The 20,103-nt window shown below is 36.9% G+C and overlaps 2 protein-coding genes across 3 annotated transcripts in view; one reads left to right on the plus strand and one right to left on the minus strand.

Moving 5' to 3' along the window:
- Positions 1-4,434, plus strand: part of Myo10A (Myosin 10A) — a 105,367-nt gene extending 100,933 nt beyond the window's left edge. For both annotated transcript variants that reach the window (XM_065226386.1, XM_065226389.1), the window contains one exon: positions 4,094-4,434. In XM_065226386.1, the coding sequence (XP_065082458.1) occupies positions 4,094-4,255 (162 nt within the window). In that variant the 3' untranslated portion in view covers positions 4,256-4,434. The remainder of the gene's footprint in view (positions 1-4,093) is intronic.
- A 7,231-nt stretch (positions 4,435-11,665) lies between these two features.
- CaMKI (Calcium/calmodulin-dependent protein kinase I) overlaps positions 11,666-20,103 on the minus strand; it is a 28,373-nt gene continuing 19,935 nt past the window's right edge. The window contains exon 3 of the transcript XR_010517809.1: positions 11,666-11,796. The gene's annotated coding sequence lies outside the window, so the exon portion shown is untranslated. The remainder of the gene's footprint in view (positions 11,797-20,103) is intronic.

Genomic DNA, 20,103 nt, shown 5'->3' on the forward strand with positions numbered 1-20,103 from the left:
GTAGCTAGTATTTTCAATACATACAGGCTCAGCAATCGTTTCTGTATGGACCCGAATGCAAACATGAACTCTAAACACACTTTCTTTGGCTGATTCATGTTTCTTGTGTGGGGAAATTGAGACAAGTAATATTGACTTCAATACATTAAGGTAAAAAAGACTTCTAACGTATTGCCATTAATGTTGACAATATTTGTATATCGATGATATTGATGGCGAAATTGACGGATTTTTGTCAATACATTCTGAGTATTGACAAAGTGAAATTGAAATCAGTTTTTCGACAATACTTGTCATCAATCGTCGTCTTCAATATCACCTTTTCAATAATATTGTCAGTATGTCAATTTATTGTCAATATATTGATATGTGTAATGGGCGCTTATCCCCCTTTAATGCCCCGTAACGTGGGTAGATCACCTTTTCGTGGTACGTTACGGGATGTAAGATCTACCACCGATTCCTAGTCCTGACTACTTCAAACTAGGGAAACAGGATTTTTCAGTAATCCAAGGAACACATCTTAGTCCTTGTTACTTTTTATGCCTTTTTGATAGTGACAAGACTCGGCTTTGTCTACCGAAGATGATCTTGAAACAAGGAAAAAAATGAGTTAATTGCCTTCATCTATTTATGCGATTCCTAATCTTCTATTCGTTGTTCCCTACACTGAAACAAAATCCATTGGCAAAAATACTATATTGATGGTTAAGATTAAATACCCTCACCAATAGATTTTTGCAGAAAACAATTTCATTTAATTTTACTATTATTTCTATCAAAATTACTATGCATTTTAAGCAAGCATAGTAGTATTGCCAGAATCATAGTAAATTTGTTAACATTCATATTCAACTATACTGAATTCATAGTAGATTCAACAGCAATAAGCGTGGTTATATTGAAAATAAGTGTTTTCTGCAAAATAGTATTCCTAACTATGGTCCTTGTTTCAGTGTAGTTTGAATTGGTTAAGACTAGGGTTCTGATGCATAGTCATTATCGGTGTCATACCTTAATTTTGTTGCTAAGGAATCCAATTTTGACTGACAAAGGGGCGCGCCTTTGAAGGGTGTTTCAACGCTCCGAAGGGTATAAATAGCGGGACCTTTCAATTAGAGTCGGATCCTTGCGATAAATGCAAGAGTGGCAACTGTAAAAAAATCGAATACTTCATCATTTCTCAATAGTGATGGAGTAATACGACATGCACTAAACTAAGGACACGGGATAAACTATAATAGATCAATTTACTGGTCGCAGTAGTGTTAGGTCCCAAACAGAGGAAAAAAAAGTAGAAGGGTCTGTGCCTAGGGGCACGAACGGAAGCTTAACGTAGGACCGCTAGTGGACTGAACAAATGTGAAGAGCATTTCGTTCTTTTAATTGATCAATTATCTATTATCTCAACTCTTTCCGTTTTTGAATTGTAGGCGTACCAAATTTGTAGTAATCTTTTTCAAATAGAAATTTAAGATTAAGAGAATCAATCAAAATCACTTGCACTGCACCCCTGATTCCAAATTTGGTTACAAGATTACAACTCTGGAGAGCATTTTGTGTAGTCGTTGGGGGTTGTGATTCTGGACAAACAAGCTCAGATAAATTCTATTCCAACTCTTTACTGATGTAAGCTTGATGGCCCTGAAAAGGGCCGTTTTATTGAAGAGATCCATGGCCACTTACGCTTGGCATGTTTAGTGTAGGTGACAGCATCACGGACCTCATTTTCCAGGAACACCTTCAGTACACCTCGTAGATCAGATCGGAGATACGTTTGACACCACCACGGCGATCCAGACGACCGATGGCGGTTATCTCGAAGAACTTTGCGATGACGCTTGGCGCATTGCTGTTCACCACGCCGTCCGAAGCGAAAATGAGCTAATTCCACACAGCAGCGCTCTTTTATATCTTTTCAGGTTAAAGCAGAATGATGTGCAACCAAGTGGTATAAAAGCTACAAAGACTCCTCCCATTATGAGTAGTTTGCTATCACTGGCTTTTTTCCTTTTGCATACACGGCGAATGAGAACGACCTAAATTTGAGTTTAGTTCACTCATAATTACCAAAAGTGCAGGAACTCAGCGATGAGTAAATTTGTCTCATGGTTTCATAAAAAATCTGCCAGAAAATGAGGAAATTGACGAAAACTTTATTCAGTCTCGGAGTAGTACCAATAGACTGAGTGAATCCAATCTTTACTTTTCTCAAATTCGGGATTTTTTCCATGGAAAATCGTTAAAAAACCTGGGAAAACATGAGGCAAATTTACTCATCGCTGAATTCCTGCACTTTATTTCTTATATCTGAGATAACTAAACTCAAATTTGGGTCGTTCTCATTCGCCGTGATATCACCTTGAAAGATATCGGCGCCGGTGGTTAGGGTTATTACCTCTCACCCCAGCAGTTTTAAGGCATAACATCTCTGATCACGCCTTCCTTCGGGAAGTAAAGCCGTTGGTCCCCGGTTGAGTTGATGGGTCGATTGGTAGGGTCCCTGGCGTCGGTAGCACTGGAGCTCAGTACGGAAAACAAATCTCGCGTCACTTTTCAATAGGTCCTATCTACATTGATCGATTCTCTTCATCGACACTCTCTTTCGTAAATAACTCGCCTTTACAAATGTTTCCTGCCGTCTTCGTCGAATTAGATGCTAGATTGTTGCTTCTTCCATCGAAAATATCCGGCCGTGGCGATTCAAAGTTAATCAAGGTTGATCAAAATAATTTGTACCACTGCGTCCAGTTTGATTACATGAGCATTTTGTGTGGTCGTTGGTTCTGAATATGGACAAACAGGCAGATGAATTCTATTCCTACTCTTTACTGTAATAAGCTTGATGGCCCTGAAAAGAGCCGTTTTGCTGCCAAAGTTGATGATAACTTAACCTCCGAAACCAAACAGAGTGCGTCTTCAAAATGTAGATGACATCTATGGCCGCTTACGCTTGGCGTGTTTAGTGTAGGTGACAGCATCACGGATCTCATTTTTAAGGAACACCTTCAGCACACCTCGTAAATCAGACCGGAAATACGTCAGACACCGCCACGGCGAGCCAGACGACGGATGGTGGTTATCTCGAAGAATTTGCGTTTGGTTCTAAATATGGCGATGAGTGTGCAAAATATTACGCAATTCCATCCTCCCTATTCGCACGCGCCCGAGGATCGGAGGCGAATGCCACTTCGACTTGTTTCGTCTATTTACTACTCTCTGACCACTGTGCTGGGGAAGCAGCATATACATGTAGGTAATTGGTGGATTTGTTAGTTAATTCGACGCTTTTGGACAATGCTGGGCATTTACCAGTTTTTCAATAGTTTCTTGTTGAAAATCAACATTCGGAAGCTTTGTTATCGATGCGTTGCCATATTTCTGATCGATTGGTGATAAAATTATTGAAATTGGACCAGGGGCAGCTGAGTTATTAACGTTCAAAATCTTTCTTAATTTGTTACATATTCCATTTTCGGTTTTCACAAAGTGTACCCCCATATAGAAATCAAAGACGTAGTCCTACGTCAAAAAATTCCCCTTCAATAAAAGTTCAGATTTATGAAAACATTGTAACATTGCTAAGAACGAGCATTTTGAAAAAAAAAAAATAAATTCTGCGAACAAATTATTTAAAAAAATCTGGGTTTTGCTGCGTTGGTACAAAACTCAAGGGTTACTTGATATGTATAATATAAATAAAATGTCTAATCTGATTTTTTGTTGTTTAAAGATTTCAACTTTTCTACCATCGTAGCAGAAACCAGATAAAAAACCATTTTAAGATTATAACCTTATATCTCACCGTACTAAATTTTGAAATCATCATCACTTTCATAGTTCTCTATTCTCCACGGGGGCTAACTTTGATTTGCCAATACCTAGATAAACAAGTAGTCAAACAAATAACTAAAAAGATTAATATTTTATCTTTTCTACCTGTCGTCCATGTTAATTTTTGGTCATTCTAATATTTATCTTTTCACTTTTTGTACAACAACCGTAAAATATAGGAGTTGCAGAAAAATTACCAACCTAAATTTCTTCATTGGTTCAAGTAAAGTTAAATTCACTTCCTTCATTTATCCTTTAGGTTCGATCGGAGGATGGAGCTCTGTTCCTGGACATGAAAGTAGGAAATCTTCTGCAACAACGGGTCATCCGAGTTCAAACGGAGCAGGCACATGAAATTTCGAGACTAGTGCGGCAGTACATCACAATGGCACAAGCACAACTGAGGGACCGAAGAGAATAATTTTAATATAAAATGTATGCAATCGAAATTAGAATATATTTAAAGAATCAAAAAGTTTATAAAAATTGTTTTGTTAAGACCAAATGGCTTTTTTCAATCCGGCAAACAGTCATAAAGTCATATGTTATGAAAGATTGGTTAAACGTAAGAAATAATAAATAACCAGAGATTTTATAAAACGTGCGTTTAATTTAAATTCTCGAAAAATCATGCTGAAAAGTATTTTAATCCACCTACTTGTAAAAAATTATGGTATATCGATGATATATATTATTAGGGCAAAACTGTTTTTGTAAACAATAAATTCAATCACCGATTTCTCGTGAATAAAAGCTCAGTCCTGGAAAATAACCGCACCAGCTGGTAGAAGAAACCTCGGAAGAAACATTCTCTCTACTTCATCGATTCTCAACCTGGGGCTCGCGAACCCCCACTTAGCGCAATGCACACGAAAAGAAGCTAGGTTAAGCGTGCTTAACCGCACGGTGCACACTGAGCAAAAATTTACAAAACCGCGACTAAATTGAATAAAATGGTTCCAGTCACCATGTTATATTCTCAAAGGAAAAACTCTGCTGAATCGATTCGTAGTAGTCTTATTGGCCGGAAACTTTTTCGTACCGAAATAGAGGGCCGGGATCAACCCGAGTTCCCGGTAAAGAAGGAAATGCCACTATCTATACGCCTTTTTAATGCACCACCAACGTAGAGTGCGCCACGCGAGTTCGAGAAGAAACATCAACCAAACCGTTTGTTTACATCAGAATAACTATTTTTCACAACGCAAATTAAAGCATTTTTCATTGAAAATCTTGCCAATTTCCATTAGCTATTGTCTTATTGTACGATTTTCCACAGATATGAACTGATTTGTACCTTAACTATTCACACACAAAAAATCCGGAAGATTATAACCACTAAGGCACTTTTCTAATTTTCAATTTTTCTCAACAAAAATATTCCTCAACACCAGCAGGTTCTTTGCAAAAACGATACTGAATTAACTTTTTCAACTGTAGATTAAGTTTTGAAGCATCTCAGATGATACAATTTATCAGGAAAAGTGAAAAAGTGTTCCACTTCCTATGTCTCACGGCAAAAATTTCTGCTCACAACACTCTTTTTGACGTTCTCCTATTCATCACCAGAGGTTGAATCGATCACTTAGTTTTTATTAAAAAGGCCTATACCTCAACGTGCAAAATTTTGAGACCATCATCATTTTTCTATTTCTCATATTCGCCACGAGCGCTATCGTTAAATCACAAACGAAGTGACAGACGACTAACTGGCGAAGAAATCCATTAAAATAATGTGGTTCACTGTAATAGAATTTTCTTGGAAGCTTGTGCCATCATCCACCAGATGGGTTAGTTTTTTTGTTTTGATTTGTACAAAATTGATTTTGTGTACAATGATTCTTTGACAGTGTGCAAAGAGTGCGTATCATTTTGTAATTTTTTTATGCATTTCAGTTTTGAGTAGAGTGAAAGAGATAGAACCAAAACATTCTAATACATTTGGTTAAAATGCTAGTACAATCCAGTAGTAGTGGTGTTGCCATGTGGTACACTGAAAAATTTAAATAGCAGGTTAGTCACCAAAGTTTTCGAGCCGCTCCGTCTGTCACTTCGTTTGTGGTTAAATCGCCAATAGGCGAATCCAAAAGAAACTAAGCGATCGTTTCAGCCTCTGGCGGTTAATAGGAAAACTCTCAAAAGAGTGATAAGCACAAACGACTAAACTGCTATACGCCTTTTTAATGCACCACCAACGTAGAGTGTGCCACGCGAGTTCGAGAAGAAACGTATTTTCCCCAACGCAAATAACAGCATTTTTCATTCAAAATCTTGCCAATTTCCGTTGGGATGTTCTGAGGCATAACATCTCTGATCACGCCAAGCCGTTGGTCCCCGGTTCATGAGTTGATGGGTCGATAGGTAGGGTCCAGGTGTGGGAGCTGCCTTCCTGGCACGTCGGTAGCATTGGTGCTCAGCACGGAAAACAAGATCGACGGAAAAAACAAACCAAAGGAAAAAAAAAAATCCTCTCAAAATCGACTAGTGCACTCTACATTGATGGTGCATCAATGGAGCCTATACATACATTTTAAGGTAGGTGGCCCCTTACATTTACATTCATTTCGGGTATTCATTTACATTCATTTGTCTCTAATTTTTTTCATTACCTGAATTCCGTAAAATTATATATTAAGCTTTTGTAGGTTTTATGATTAACTACAACTTATCGCTTATGTGTGACGAACTAGTGTAAGCAGAACTTTATGTAATTGACATTCATTGAAAAACAATGGTGGGTTCTGTTTACTCTGGTCCATCACCCATAAGAGATACAGATTTAAAATATTGACAAAAGTTGTAGCTTATCATGGAACCTACAAAAACTTAGTATATCATTTTACGGAATTTTTTTGTTGAAAAAAGATAGAGGCAAATGTAAATGAATGCACGAAATGGTTGTAAATGATTTTCCATGCTTGCACGTTACTACCGGCACAAGGGGCTTCCATCGGTTAATTGGCAATTCGCAAACCAATTTGCGCATTATCGATGCGTGGCCACATTTACACCGCTAATCCATCATCGTGTGTTCAGCAGAGAGCCGAGCCTCATACAAGCACAGCACCATGAAGGTAGGGGCAACCGGTGGAAACTAACGGTTTTAAATTGGCACACTACTTGACAAGCCTATTGGTCCCAAGCAATTCAATTAACGTAGCCCATTTTAGTCAAAATTCTAGTACTACGCAATGTTTGTTTTGATTCGCTATGAAAGTTTGACAGATAAAATAAGGGGTTAAGGGACCATTCAATAATTACGTAAGCATATAGGGGGGGAGGGGGGGTCTTCAAATTTCTTACGATCTCTTATGATGGGGGGAGGGGGGGTTCATACAAATCTTACGTAAGAAAAAGATTGTTAATGCAGCTTTCCAAATAACAAATTCTAGTATTTCCTAGAATTGCGTTTAATGTTCAATTTGCTGGTCCGTACTTCTGACAGTAATCACCATTACCCGAGCAGGAGAAAATAACTAATGAATACCTAATTCTGATCTGGTACCAAAATTTGGTATTGACCAGCATGACATAAGAGGAAAAATACCAAAGAATAATACCAACAATGGTGGGGTTGTGTACAAGACACGACCGCAGGGTTGACGTAGACTACGTTAAGCTGTGTAGTGAAATTCTCGTGCATTTTTTCTAGATATTGATTTAAAATACAGTAGAAGTAACCTATGATTTCGGTCCTATGTACATATTTTGGATTTCCTACTTAGTTAAATTCAGGACCTCATAAAAATGCGAATATATATTCATACATAAATAGAGGTACCGTCTGATAATTTATCCTTTTTATCACCACAGAAACACCCGTGTTCTTATGCAAAATAATGAATGTGCGTTCACAAAACGCACGAAATCTTAAAAAACCATATTAAGATATAATGTATCTCAAGTCGGGTTGGGGATAAGATATAATCTCATTATACAGGTATTCCACTAAGACGCCCACATTCATCAGGATTCATATTAAGATTTTTTTAATTCCATCAATAGATTAAAGATGTACCGAGAATTAAATGGAGGGATTTCAAGCTTAAATGTTCTGATCGTGAAATATTGACTACCAATACCGAAATTTCGCATGAAGGTCCAACCTAAAGAGCCTGAATTTATGAAGAGGCAACTAATTTTACTTCCAAGGCTGTGTCGTAATGGGTGAGTTGAATTTAACTCGTGGTTAAAAGTGACAGATGAGTTATCGAATAACCCTGCTATACGAGCGTGGTTATTTCTGACTGACTAGAAGTTAAATTTTGGTACCCGTGGCTGAGTTCTGTTTGAAAACTGATCAATTTCCGGCATTTTCGAACATTGAAAATAACTTACGAAATGTCATGTTTAACCACGAGTTAAATTTAACTCGGCAATTGGTACACAGCCCAAGAAGTATTTCTCGATTACTTTTTCGAAGGAACGTATCAGCACAAACGAAGTGACAGACGGAGCGGCTCGAAAACTTTGGTGACTAACCTGCTATTGCAATTTTTCAGTGTACCACATGGTAACACCACTACTACTGGATTGTACCACGTGGCAACACTACTACTGGATTGAACTAGCATTTTCACCAAATGTACTAGAATGTTTTGGTTCTATCTCTTTCACTCTACTCAAAACATAAATGCATAAAAAAATGACAAAATGATACACTCTTTGCACACTGTCAAAGAATCATTGTACACAAAATCAACTTTGTGCAAAACCAAAACAAAAATACTATCCCATCTGGTGGATGATGGCACAAGCTTCTAAGAAAATTCTATTACAGCGAACCACATTATTTTAATTGATTTCTTCGCCAGTTAGTCGTCTGTCACTTCGTTTGTGGTATCAGAAACGCATTTGATTGTCGATTTGGCGCAACTGGTAGCTCGCCCACGCATTCTAGTACTACCATCAGATAAGGGAACATTTTCCTAAACTGTTAGCGGTGTTAGTATGTGGGGCGAGCTATTAGTTATGCCAATCCGACGATAAAATGCGTTGTTTACAAAAGCTTATATGTCCTTCCGAAAAGTAATCGAGATTTGTAGTTATCATTCAGGCAAGGAGCGCTTGCACCATCGAGGCGATGTCACTGCCAGCAGCCAATGATCTCGACGGGAATGACGCGCACAGTTCGAGGTGCAAAACTCGAACTCTGCGAGCTTGACAGGAACCGCCTTCCTACTGCTGCTACCTGCCTACCCGCCGTCCGAAACGAAAATGAGTTGAGGCACATTAGCAGCGCTGTTTTATAACTTTTCTGATTCAAGCAGCACGATGTTCAACCAAATTGTACTTGATTATGAGGACTGGGTTTGGGGAGAACGATTATTTCATGAAAACAGTGATAAAATTATCACTTTTTATTTGTCCATTTTTAAAACAGATTTTTATGAAAAATTGAAAAAAAAAAGATTTTTGGAACAGCTTACGAAAGGTATTTCCTATCGATTGGTGTGTTCGGATTTTAATTTCATCTAAAAATGACAAAGCTTATAGCGTTCAAAAAATAACACCTTTTCGTGACGGTCGCAATTTTAGATTTTCGATTTACCCCCAGTACCTTCCCGTAAGACGTAGTCTACGTAAAAAAAAAACAAAAAATTTATTTTCTCACCGCAAGAAGCAATATTTAAAGAGACATCGAAGATACCTATGTAAAATTTGAATATCCTAACTTTCGCCATCAGCTTAAGCGGAAATAAACTTACCGCCACCGCCGAAAAATTCACGTTTATATTTTTCTAAAAATATTGGAAAAAGATACCAAAAATCTGTAAAAACATCAGTTTTTCTCCGCACAATTCAAAGGAAATTGACGTATTACAAATTTTTTCTGTATCTAAAAAAGTTGGATATAAAATATCGAAAAATCAGATTTTTTTAATTTGTTTTATATCAAACTTTTTTAAATAATGAGATAAAAAAATGTTTTAGGCGTAAATTTTCTTTGAAATCTACGAAAAAAAAAACGGATGCTTTTGAATTTTTGATATTTTTTTGAAAGAATTTTAGAAAAAATAAAATGCGCGTCAAGGTCGATTTCTACGGACCCGGCGATAATCTTCCCGTTAATGGATCGTTTATTAATAATGTCATCCACTCTTCCAGTTTACCAATGCTCTAAACAATACTTCAATAATGAATACCAAAACGTCAAGGACTATTACTATTATAAATCGTTTTTTACCTGGTATTTGATTTTCTAAAACCTTGCTCGAAACTGACTGATATCATAACAATATGGCGATTGTTTTGTTGGTTACGTCGAGAGTTGCAAGTTGTTTTGGTGTGATAGAAATTGATCGATTTAAGTACACAGTTTTGTAATTTCCGTAATTTTTAAAACGTTTTTGTCTTGTTATCGTTTTTTAAACGGTATGTCTAAACGAGGGGACCTACACATCAAGCTGCAGCGGGCTTTTAAGGAAGCTCATTCGGAATTTTCAGCAGCTGTTGCACAACAAAAAGCGAATGATGTTTGGCGAGAAATCAAAGAAGCCAATAAATCGTTTGACGACTTGCAAAATGCAGTCAGTATCAAAATTCAAAAATTTGAAGCAATGAAACTGAGAAAACGCAGCAGTTATGCGTTATTTTTCAGTAAAGTAAGTAACAACACATACATTTTAACATATCTCATTTACCTTATACTGTACGTTTATTTTAAATCAGGCTGCTTCAACTGATCGGTGAAGTTCTTTTTGCCTTTTAAATGGTTGTTTGAATAAAAAAAAGTGTTGTTTTGATCACCAAAAAGCCGATTCTTTCGAAATACCGATTTAAGAAAAAAAAAAGTTGGTAAGATCTTACAGAGGGGGAGGGGTGGTATTGAAAAATCTTACTATGTCTTACAAGGGGGGGAGGGGGGGTCTGAAATATTGGAAATCATGCTTACGTAATTATTGAATGGCCCCTAAGTGGATTTTCCTATGTATGTTGAAGCTGAGCCAAAAAGTTGAGCACATTTTTTCGGGACCTACTTGTCTTAAGGCCCACGCACATTAGATCCGGATCGGACGCGTTGCGGCAAAGTGACAGCTAAATCTATTGTCTAACTGTCAAATTTACGTCAACGCAACGCAAACGGATCTAATGTGGGTGGCCCTTTAGAGTAAATATTTGAACGGTATTTTCATTACCACGCAGTCAAATTAATGAGTGCGCGCCCCTCGGTGGGAATAGGAATGTTCAGGAAGTAGATAAATTCGATTTTTTATTCAATTAATTTTTTTTATTATTTAACGAAGCTACTCCGTAAAACCTAAAAGAAAGTTATTTACAATAATAATGTAACGTATTTGATAGGCTACAATATAGGGTTTCCGATCTTTATATTAGTCATATATCAGACTTTTATTACCAAAGAGGCAATAAACGAGATTAATGATTGAAAGGTATGGTCGTTAATGGGTTTGAATGATTTATGTTTAAAACCCATTGTTCTTTTAGACTGATGCTGGTGGAGGCAACTGGCGATGGTGTTGTCATCAATATACATATAATAAACCATTGTCATAAAATAAATAGTATCGATTACACATAATATACTATTTATTCAAAGTATTTTACAGTTTTCAGTTAATAAAAAATTCCAACGGGATGCCAATTAACATCTCCTTTAGCGTTCGGTCAACAGTGTTTTCAAGAAATTGTACACATTTTTTTTTTAATCATTACCTTGTCATTTTTTACCGTTCAGTACGACCTGTTGCAAATTCATTTATCAAAAGAAATTATAACTTAACATGTACAAAACTAGCTAGAGTATAAAGAATAATGGACAGACAGCATTTTTTCTTATGGCATTGGCTATAATGGTTATTAACACGAATTTCAGTTGTAAGGTCTAAGTTGTAAACTTTTTTTTATTAACTCATTTTAGGATGAATTATATACACTTTAAAATGTGGCTCCGTTATCTTCTCTTGGAATAGATACATACATTAAGTATTGCTAAACTGCCTAAAATAAGAAAGAAACTAAAATTAGTACTAGTGAATACTGAATATTGAATACTAAACTCTAATAAAGAAAGTTAATAAAGAAAGATAAGATGAATACTGTACTCTGAGCAAAGCACTTTTATTTCTTATGCATAAACTGGTACTATTTTTAACATATTAATGCAAATGCAACCACACATAATGCATATATTTCCATTCATTGTGATCATACATAAAATACTCATGCCATTCATGCATGTTGAAGTATCCTGAAGTCCATTTTTTGTTATTTTTCTACAGAACCAACTTTAACGTATTATGCAGGCAATGAAATAAGTAAAAAAATTGTTGAATTTAAATATTTTTAATTTTCTAGAAACAATTTGCTCAATTTGATTTAAAGCCAGTATATATTGCAGACTGTGAAGTATGTATAAATAACAGACCAAAGTATTAAATTGAACATCAATTAAATGCAATAAGTTTGTAGTCTTAACAAATAAGAAGTAAATGACATAAAGTTAAGGTATGAAAGTTGCACAATCTTACACATACAAACGAATCTAAACATATAAGCAGGGAAACACATAAGAAAAAATGGTAATTAATAAGAAAAGAAAACAAAAACATGCCTGGGGTTCTAGAATTAAAATGTAGCCAAAATCTTTCAAATTCTTTCAAATTTCGTCGTCCCTCACTTTGTTTCATCAGCATATATTTGGGGGTATATTTTAGACCCCCCTATACCTCCCCTCTTTCTGCATAGACTGCAGTTCATACATTAAAAAACCTTGTCATTGTTTTCAACACTTTAGGCCACCCACAGCTTTGACAAAAATAACCTCACATCCCCTTTAAAAGTACTACGTCATTTATGTTTAGTATGTAATGATTTAAAGAGTAGTTAGGCAGCTTTTTAGCAACCATTTTACAATTTATCAATCAAACTTAATAACAGTGGCCTAAATGCTAAAATCTTTTCTATAGTCTCGTTAAAATCAGCTTACAACCTGAACCTGCAAAATCAACTGATAAAGAAAGTTTATTAATAAGTTATTAACTTCAACAAACTAATAGCTCATGATGAAAACCGACATTAAAAGCACATTTTCAACTATAAAATAACCGTTAGATAAGTAAAAGACGTTAGATAAAAATTACTTTTTTTAGCGGCATAAAATCTGTGTAGTGACTCTATAAAATCTAAAAAAATACATTTAAATAAAAATCCTTTAAACAAACCACCGGCAGATGTTAAAAAGAAGGTTACCCTGACTCTGCAGCTCCCTATTACAAAGCAAATTGTGCACTATTGACGAGTGCACCATTGAATTTGAACACAAACACACTCGATAAAACTAATCATGAACACTTAATGTTCATTATTAATTATTCACGGGCATTTAAAGTTCATGATTAGTCAACACTAAATGATCATGAATAATAAATAATGTACATTTACTGCAGAGCATTGCATTGCCCGAGCCATTGCCGTCGCTTGCGTCACTTTTTTTCGAGTAAGTGAACACCGAGGTGAACACAAATTCATCGGTGCACTCTTCTATACCATTGGAAACTAACGATTTGAAATTGGCTCACTACTTGACTAGCCTATTGGTCCCAAGCAATCGATTAACGTACCCCATTCTAGATGAAATTTTAGTACTACACTATGTTTGTTTTGATTCGCTATGAAAGTTTGACAGATAAAATGAGGGGTTCGTAGGTTTTCCTGTGTTTCGACGGGTGCATCGATTAGTTTGGACCGAAGAGAATACCAGAGCTGAGCCATGTTGTGTTGTGTTGCCATGTTGAGCCCGTTTCTTCAAGACCTTCTGGTCTTAAGGGCCACCCACATTAGATCCGTTTGCGTTGCGTTGACGTAAATTTGACAGTTAGACAATAGATTTAACTGCCACTTTGCCGCAACGCGTCCGATCCGGATATAATGTGCGTGGGCCTTTATAGTTACCTCTAAGCTTCTATTATTCTGCGATGTCGTTGTAGAACGACTTGAAGCTTTTTTCGTTGGTTTTAAAGAGACAGGAATTTAGTTTCTTAAGCAAAGTACCCAAGTAACCATGGGCATGTTATTTCGCCTTTTTAGTTATATACAGCTGGACAACGGCTATACCAAGCTATACCATGATTTGTTCTGATGAGGCCCGTACATAACCAAAAAGGCAAAATAATGTACCAATGGTTACTTGTGTATAGCGTATTGCGCGAAATATTGATGTAATTAGTTGTGCGTAAACGCTTCTGTTGACTTCGGAACAGTTGGCTCAAAAGCTGGGATCAACTCACTTGAATTCGACTGGCTTGAAAAGTTAAGCCCGATGCAACTTTTTTCAATTCGAGTCAATTGATCAACTCACTTGAATGGCATAGTTTACACGTTTAATTCTTGCTCTATTCGATGTCAACTCAATTGAACACCAACCACCAAATCGGGGTGAGTTGAAGTCAACCTTAGATAATTAAAACGGGATATTTTTGGTCGCCATTGAAAATTTAGTCGATTGCTGAATTTATTTATGGGCCCAAATTAGGGGCATTTAGGCCGACATGACATCCATTTCCCCTATTACTGAAAATTGAGATCAATTTGGTCGTGGTGTACCGTAAATATAGGTTAATAGAAGTTGTTCTAGGATGGATTTAAAAACAAAAAGATCCTGAAAGATTTTATTTTTTAAATTTTACACACCAAATTCTTCATTTTTTTGTTTAATAATTAAGTAATCGGTAATCGGTATATAAATATTAATGAACATTTGTATTTATTTACTTTATAAACTTAAAAAAGTCTTTCAGTTGTTGCGTGTTGGGTTTTGGCTCAAGTCAGAAACTGGACAATTCCCTGGGGGGTACCCGAACATACCAGAATGTGGCCAATGTGGATCTAAGCACTATATTTGACTTAAACTGATCTTGTTTTTCAATTTCTGTGAGATTTTATGTGTCAAATCACAGGGTTTGGACCATATCAGAAACTAGTCACTTCCCTAGGGGTTCCTATAAGATGCCTGGAAGAAAGAAAGGTGGTCCTGGGCACATTATTTGACTTCCATTGATCTTGGTTTTGATATCTAATGTGATTTGCTATGTGGCGCATGATAGGTTTTGGATTAAATCAGAAACTGGCCATATTTGACTACCATTGATATTGCTTTTGAAATCTAATGTGATTTGATGTGTCACATGATGAGTTTTGGACCAAGTCAGAAACTGGCCACTTCCCTGGGAGTTTCCAGAACATGCCCGGAAGTGGCCAAGGTGGTCCTGGGTACTTTATTTGATTACCAACGATTTTTTTTTTTTAATTCGCATGTGATTTGATGAGTCGCATGATACACGCAGAAAAAAATATTTTAAAAGTAATAATATTTGACGTAAAATCAATAAGAATTTCATTTTGTTTCGGCTGCAAAAAGAAATCATTATTAAGCTTTTATTCGTGAGAAATCGGTGATTGACGTATTTGTTTACAAATGCAATTACGCCCAAATCTCAAACCACTCCGGAAATAATATGGCAAATTTTTTTATGTTTTGTTTTCTTTTTCACTGATCATCCTTCGGAAGGGAAGTAAAGCCGTTGGTCCCCAGTTAATTAGTTGGTGGATCGATATGTAGGGTCCAGGTGTGGGAGCTGCCTTCCTGGCGTCAGGAGCATTGGTACTCAGTACGGAAAACAAGATCGACGGAAAAAAATCAAAGAAAAAAATTGATTATATTTAGCAACTGCAGCTCAAACTGCAGCATACTTACTTACCTCAAGTCTCAAGATTTTCGGAAATTTTGCACTTATTTCCCGAAATTCACAAGTTTTGTTATTGTTTACATTTTTTTCCGGGTGAAAACGAGGGAATGGTTGGTAGTTATTTTTGCATTCATGGCCCGGGGAACGGACACAGCAAATAAATGCTAAATTAAAATGAACTATTGTTGGATTAATAATAGAATATTGTTATTTTTACAATAGTTGCAGTTGAAAAGTGGCTTATTAAAACAAAAAGAATCCTATTTTGAATTTATATGAATAAGTATTATTGAAACAACAAAATGCAATATAATTTCAACCGGAATTGTTTGTTTAAATACAACTAAAGTTTTGTTTGGTTCAATGCAAACAATTTTCTGTCCGTGTGGAACACTACGTTTACATTTGTACGTCATTTAGTTTTTGTGGGAAATAAACGAGATTTTTTTTTATTTTCTTAGATTATATTGACTCGTATTTGAATTAGTATTTTATAAGTAAACTGTAACATTTACTTACAATTTCTTTAAAAACGTTTTCTGGTTTAAATTTTGATCATGATGCTTTGATCTTTTGGTGTACATCAGACGAAGCAGCTGAGAATACTGAACAAAGTTTGATGGAATCGAAAAACTCGTTCCGTTGGCGTTCGATTTTCATGCAATGGGTCTTCTCGGTCAGCTGGTGCAACGGTGCAGTTATGTACAATGTAGAACCAGAAGCATCAGAAGCTAATCTGGAAATGTAAAACTAAAGATTTTAAAACATAAATTACTGCTTTGATTCTATAATAAATTACTACTTACATATTCACTAAGTCTTGTGCTACGTCGCATAACTGGATCTGCCATCTTTGTTGTTTTTGTTGTAATTTACACTGACCTAGTACTATTCATACGATCGTCTTATGAATTTTTGACATATTTTGCGTAAAAGCAATTCATACGATGGGTTTATGAAATTCATTTTATTTCGTGCACCGTTTATTGTATAAAACTATATATGCTATAGATGGAGTATGAATTCATAAGATACCTATGAAATTGGATGGAGCTCGTATTTTTATGTGTTCATACGATGCAGCTTATGAAAATTGAAGGGACAGTTTCCTGGGTGTAATAAGATGAATACTGTGATGATTGCGAAGGCGAACGATGGATGCCCGGGTGTGGAAATGCTCAATCGATCGAAGCATGCGAACCGTTCAAGAAGCAGAATGTTAATGAGCGGTACATAAAGCCGAAGCAGCTGGGATTGTGCTTTTGTTGCCTGCAACGAGGACATCGAACGACAACCTGTAAGATCAGTAAAGTACGTCGAACTTGCACGAAAAAGCACCATGTATTGATGCACCCGAAAGAAAAGTCTGTTGCGTCCGAAACTACACACCCGCTGCGACAGGATAGCAGAAGTACTCAAATCAACCATTGACTGCAGCTTAGTGCACGATTCCGGTCGAGCCAGTGCAGACTAAACAGATTTTGTTGGCGACAGCTGTGGTGATGGTGTAAAGGCTGTACCGTTTTAAATACGCACACACAACATTATTTCTCAAAATTCGAGTTTTTATCCGATTATCACCAAATTTTCAGAGAGTAAAAGAAGCAATTAAAGTTAGTGTTGGCATCACTCATTTAATTTATTTCGTCTTTATATCCGAATGCACGAACCTTGGCCTTAACCCAAGCCATAAGGTTCTGCACGACCTCTGAATCGACAGATTTTTGCAGATTAACCCATCCCAAGTAACCAAAAGTTCCGCATTCAACGATTAAAATCACTTCCAAGTTCCATAAAGTTCAAATAAAGTTCCGACCGAACCTTCAAGTTCCATAAAGTTCAAATAAAGTTCCGACAGTACTTTCAAGTTCCATAAAGTTCGAATAAAGTCCCGACAGAACTTTCAAGTTCCATAAAGTCCGAATAAAGTTCTGAAAGGACTTTCAAGTTTTTATAAAGTTCGAATAAAGTTCTGACAAAACTTTCAAATTCCATAAAGTTCCGACAGAACTTTCAAGCCACATGAAGTAATCCGCATAAGTCTTTAGTCAGTGCATCAACATTCTATTCAAACATGAAAAAATAAATAAAAAAAGTAATTTCCGGGATTCGAACCAGTGTATTCGGCATGCGATCTACGATTGCTAGCCACTGCGCCACAAGTGTGTTGGAATGCCAGGCGGGCAAACACCAATTTAAAATTGAAGGTGTTGTGTTTCGTATTCAAGTCAGTCAGCTGGCACTGAAAACTCCAACAGTAGGCGGTACAACCAACAATCAATACGAAACTAACGATTTTAAATTGGCTCACCACTTTAGTAGCCTATTGGTCCCAAGCAAACGATTAACGTACCCTATTCTAGTTGAAATTCTATTACTACACTATGTTTGTTTTGATTCGCTATGAAAGTTTGACAGATAACATCAGGGGTGTGTGGATTCATGCAGAACATGCAGGGGTGAGTGAAATAGCTTGGGACTGCTTGGGACCGTTGTTCTGGTACTGAGTGAGCCAAAAATAATAATGATTTTCTTCGGGACCCAGTGGTCTTAGAGTTACCTCTATGGTACAACCATAGAGGTAACTCTAAGACAAGTAGGTCCCAAAGAAACGTGCTCAACTTTTTGGCTCACCTCTGGTACTATCTTCGGTCCCAAGCTTGTCGAATCACCCCTCGAAACATAGGAAAAATCAATAACCCCTCATTTTATCTGTCAAACTTTCATAGCGAATCAAAACAAACATTGCGTAGTACTAGAATTTCGTCTAGAATAGGGTACGTTAATCGTTTGCTTGGGACCAATAGGCTACTAAAGTGGTGAGCCAATTTAAAATCGTTAGTTTCGTATTGATTGTTGGTACAACAGCTCACTATGATGGATCTTAGATAACGTAGCGGTTCGTGTTGGGGCTCTCACGCATAAGGACTGGGTTTAATCAACAATCAATACGAAACTAAAGATTTTAAATTGGCTCACTACTTGACTAGCCTATTGGTCCAAAGCAAACGATTAACGTACTCCATTCTAGTCGAAATTCTAGTACTACACAATGTTTGTTTTGATTAGCTATGAAAGTTTGACAGATAAAATGAGGGGTTAGTGGATTTTCCTATGTTTCAAGGGGTGAATCGATTAGCTTGGGACCGAAGAGAGTACCAGAGCTGAGCCAAAAAGTTGAGCACGTTTCTTCGGGACCTTCTAGTCTTAGAGTTACCTCTATGGTTTAATTTTTCAAACAGCTCTAATTCTGCTACTAATGCTGATAAATCAATACACATGAATATCTGACTTTAGAAATAACGTTCATAACAGTGCGAACTAAATATGGAATTGGTGTAGAGGACAAAAATCTTTTTTAAATTTATTTTCTAAAAGTTCCGTTCAAGTTCCGCCAGAAGCTGCTTAGAATGCTGTTAAATTATGGTAACGGAACTTTCAAGTTCTTAAAACGACTTAAAAATAAGGCTGCTTAGAATTCTATAGACCACCTTCAACCAAGTTGCTTAAGCCACAAATAGCCTTTTATCAGAACTTTTGGTTACTTGGGATGCTTTCTTCATTTCTTCTCATTATTCACCACTTTAGGTCGTTTTAGAAGGTGCTCCTTCATGATGTCCCAGTATTTTTCTATTGGGCGCAGTTTCGGAGTGTTTGGGGGGTTCAGATCTTTCGGTATGAAATCAACATCATTCGCCTTATACCACTCTAGCACGTCCTTCGTGTAGTGGCATAATGCCAAATCTGGCCAGAAGTTCGTTGAACCGTCGTGAGCCTTCAGCAGAAGGAGAAGCTAAATACACCTGTCCATTCATGGTGCTTGCGGTAACGAAAGGTGTACTCGGCTTTCCGCAAGTACAAATCGCTTGCCAAATTAAGAACATCTTGGTGAACTTCGACATCTTCTGTGTCCGAAGGTTCTCGAGAACATCATACTTATCCTTGGCAGTCACATACAGGTTTCCAGGAATCTAGTTGAAGTCCGCCTTCACATATGTCTCGTCATCCATTACGCAGCAGTGTGGTTTCGTTAACTTCTGGTCGCACAACTTCCGGGCACGGCTTTTTGCGACCGTATTCTGTTTCTCGTCACGGTTTGGGGACTTTAGCTCGAGTTTTGGTATGCTGCACGAAAGTCTTGCTCACATGCATCTTTTTAGTCACATCTCGAACTTAGGCGTTCGGTTTCGCTTAAAGGCCCCAACCACGCGTTTGCGATCGTTCTCGTTGACCTGACGGTTTTTTTTTTCGGATCTTCGCTTCCAATCAACAGGCAGACGTTTTTCGAACCGTTTTATGATACAAGACACCGTGGAATTCGCGATTTCCAACTTTTTTTTCCGATGGCACGATGCGGCAGATCCTTATTCTCAAAGTACTCGCGCAAAACTTTTTGCACACGCACTGTTCTTTTCTCGCCATTTTGAAAACCACTCCTGATGAAATCAACTTGCAGAGTGTTAATAATACACATTAAACTATGTCTACGCAAAATTTCAATTAATGTTACCCAACGGATCAAAAGTTAGAGCAATTTGAGTGCGTGCGGATTTAAAACGGT

Source organism: Ochlerotatus camptorhynchus, unplaced genomic scaffold (assembly GCF_037179485.1).
Source record: "Ochlerotatus camptorhynchus isolate MF236.1 unplaced genomic scaffold, CSIRO-AGI_Acam_v1.1 ptg000250l, whole genome shotgun sequence".
Lineage (NCBI taxonomy): Eukaryota > Metazoa > Arthropoda > Insecta > Diptera > Culicidae > Ochlerotatus > Ochlerotatus camptorhynchus.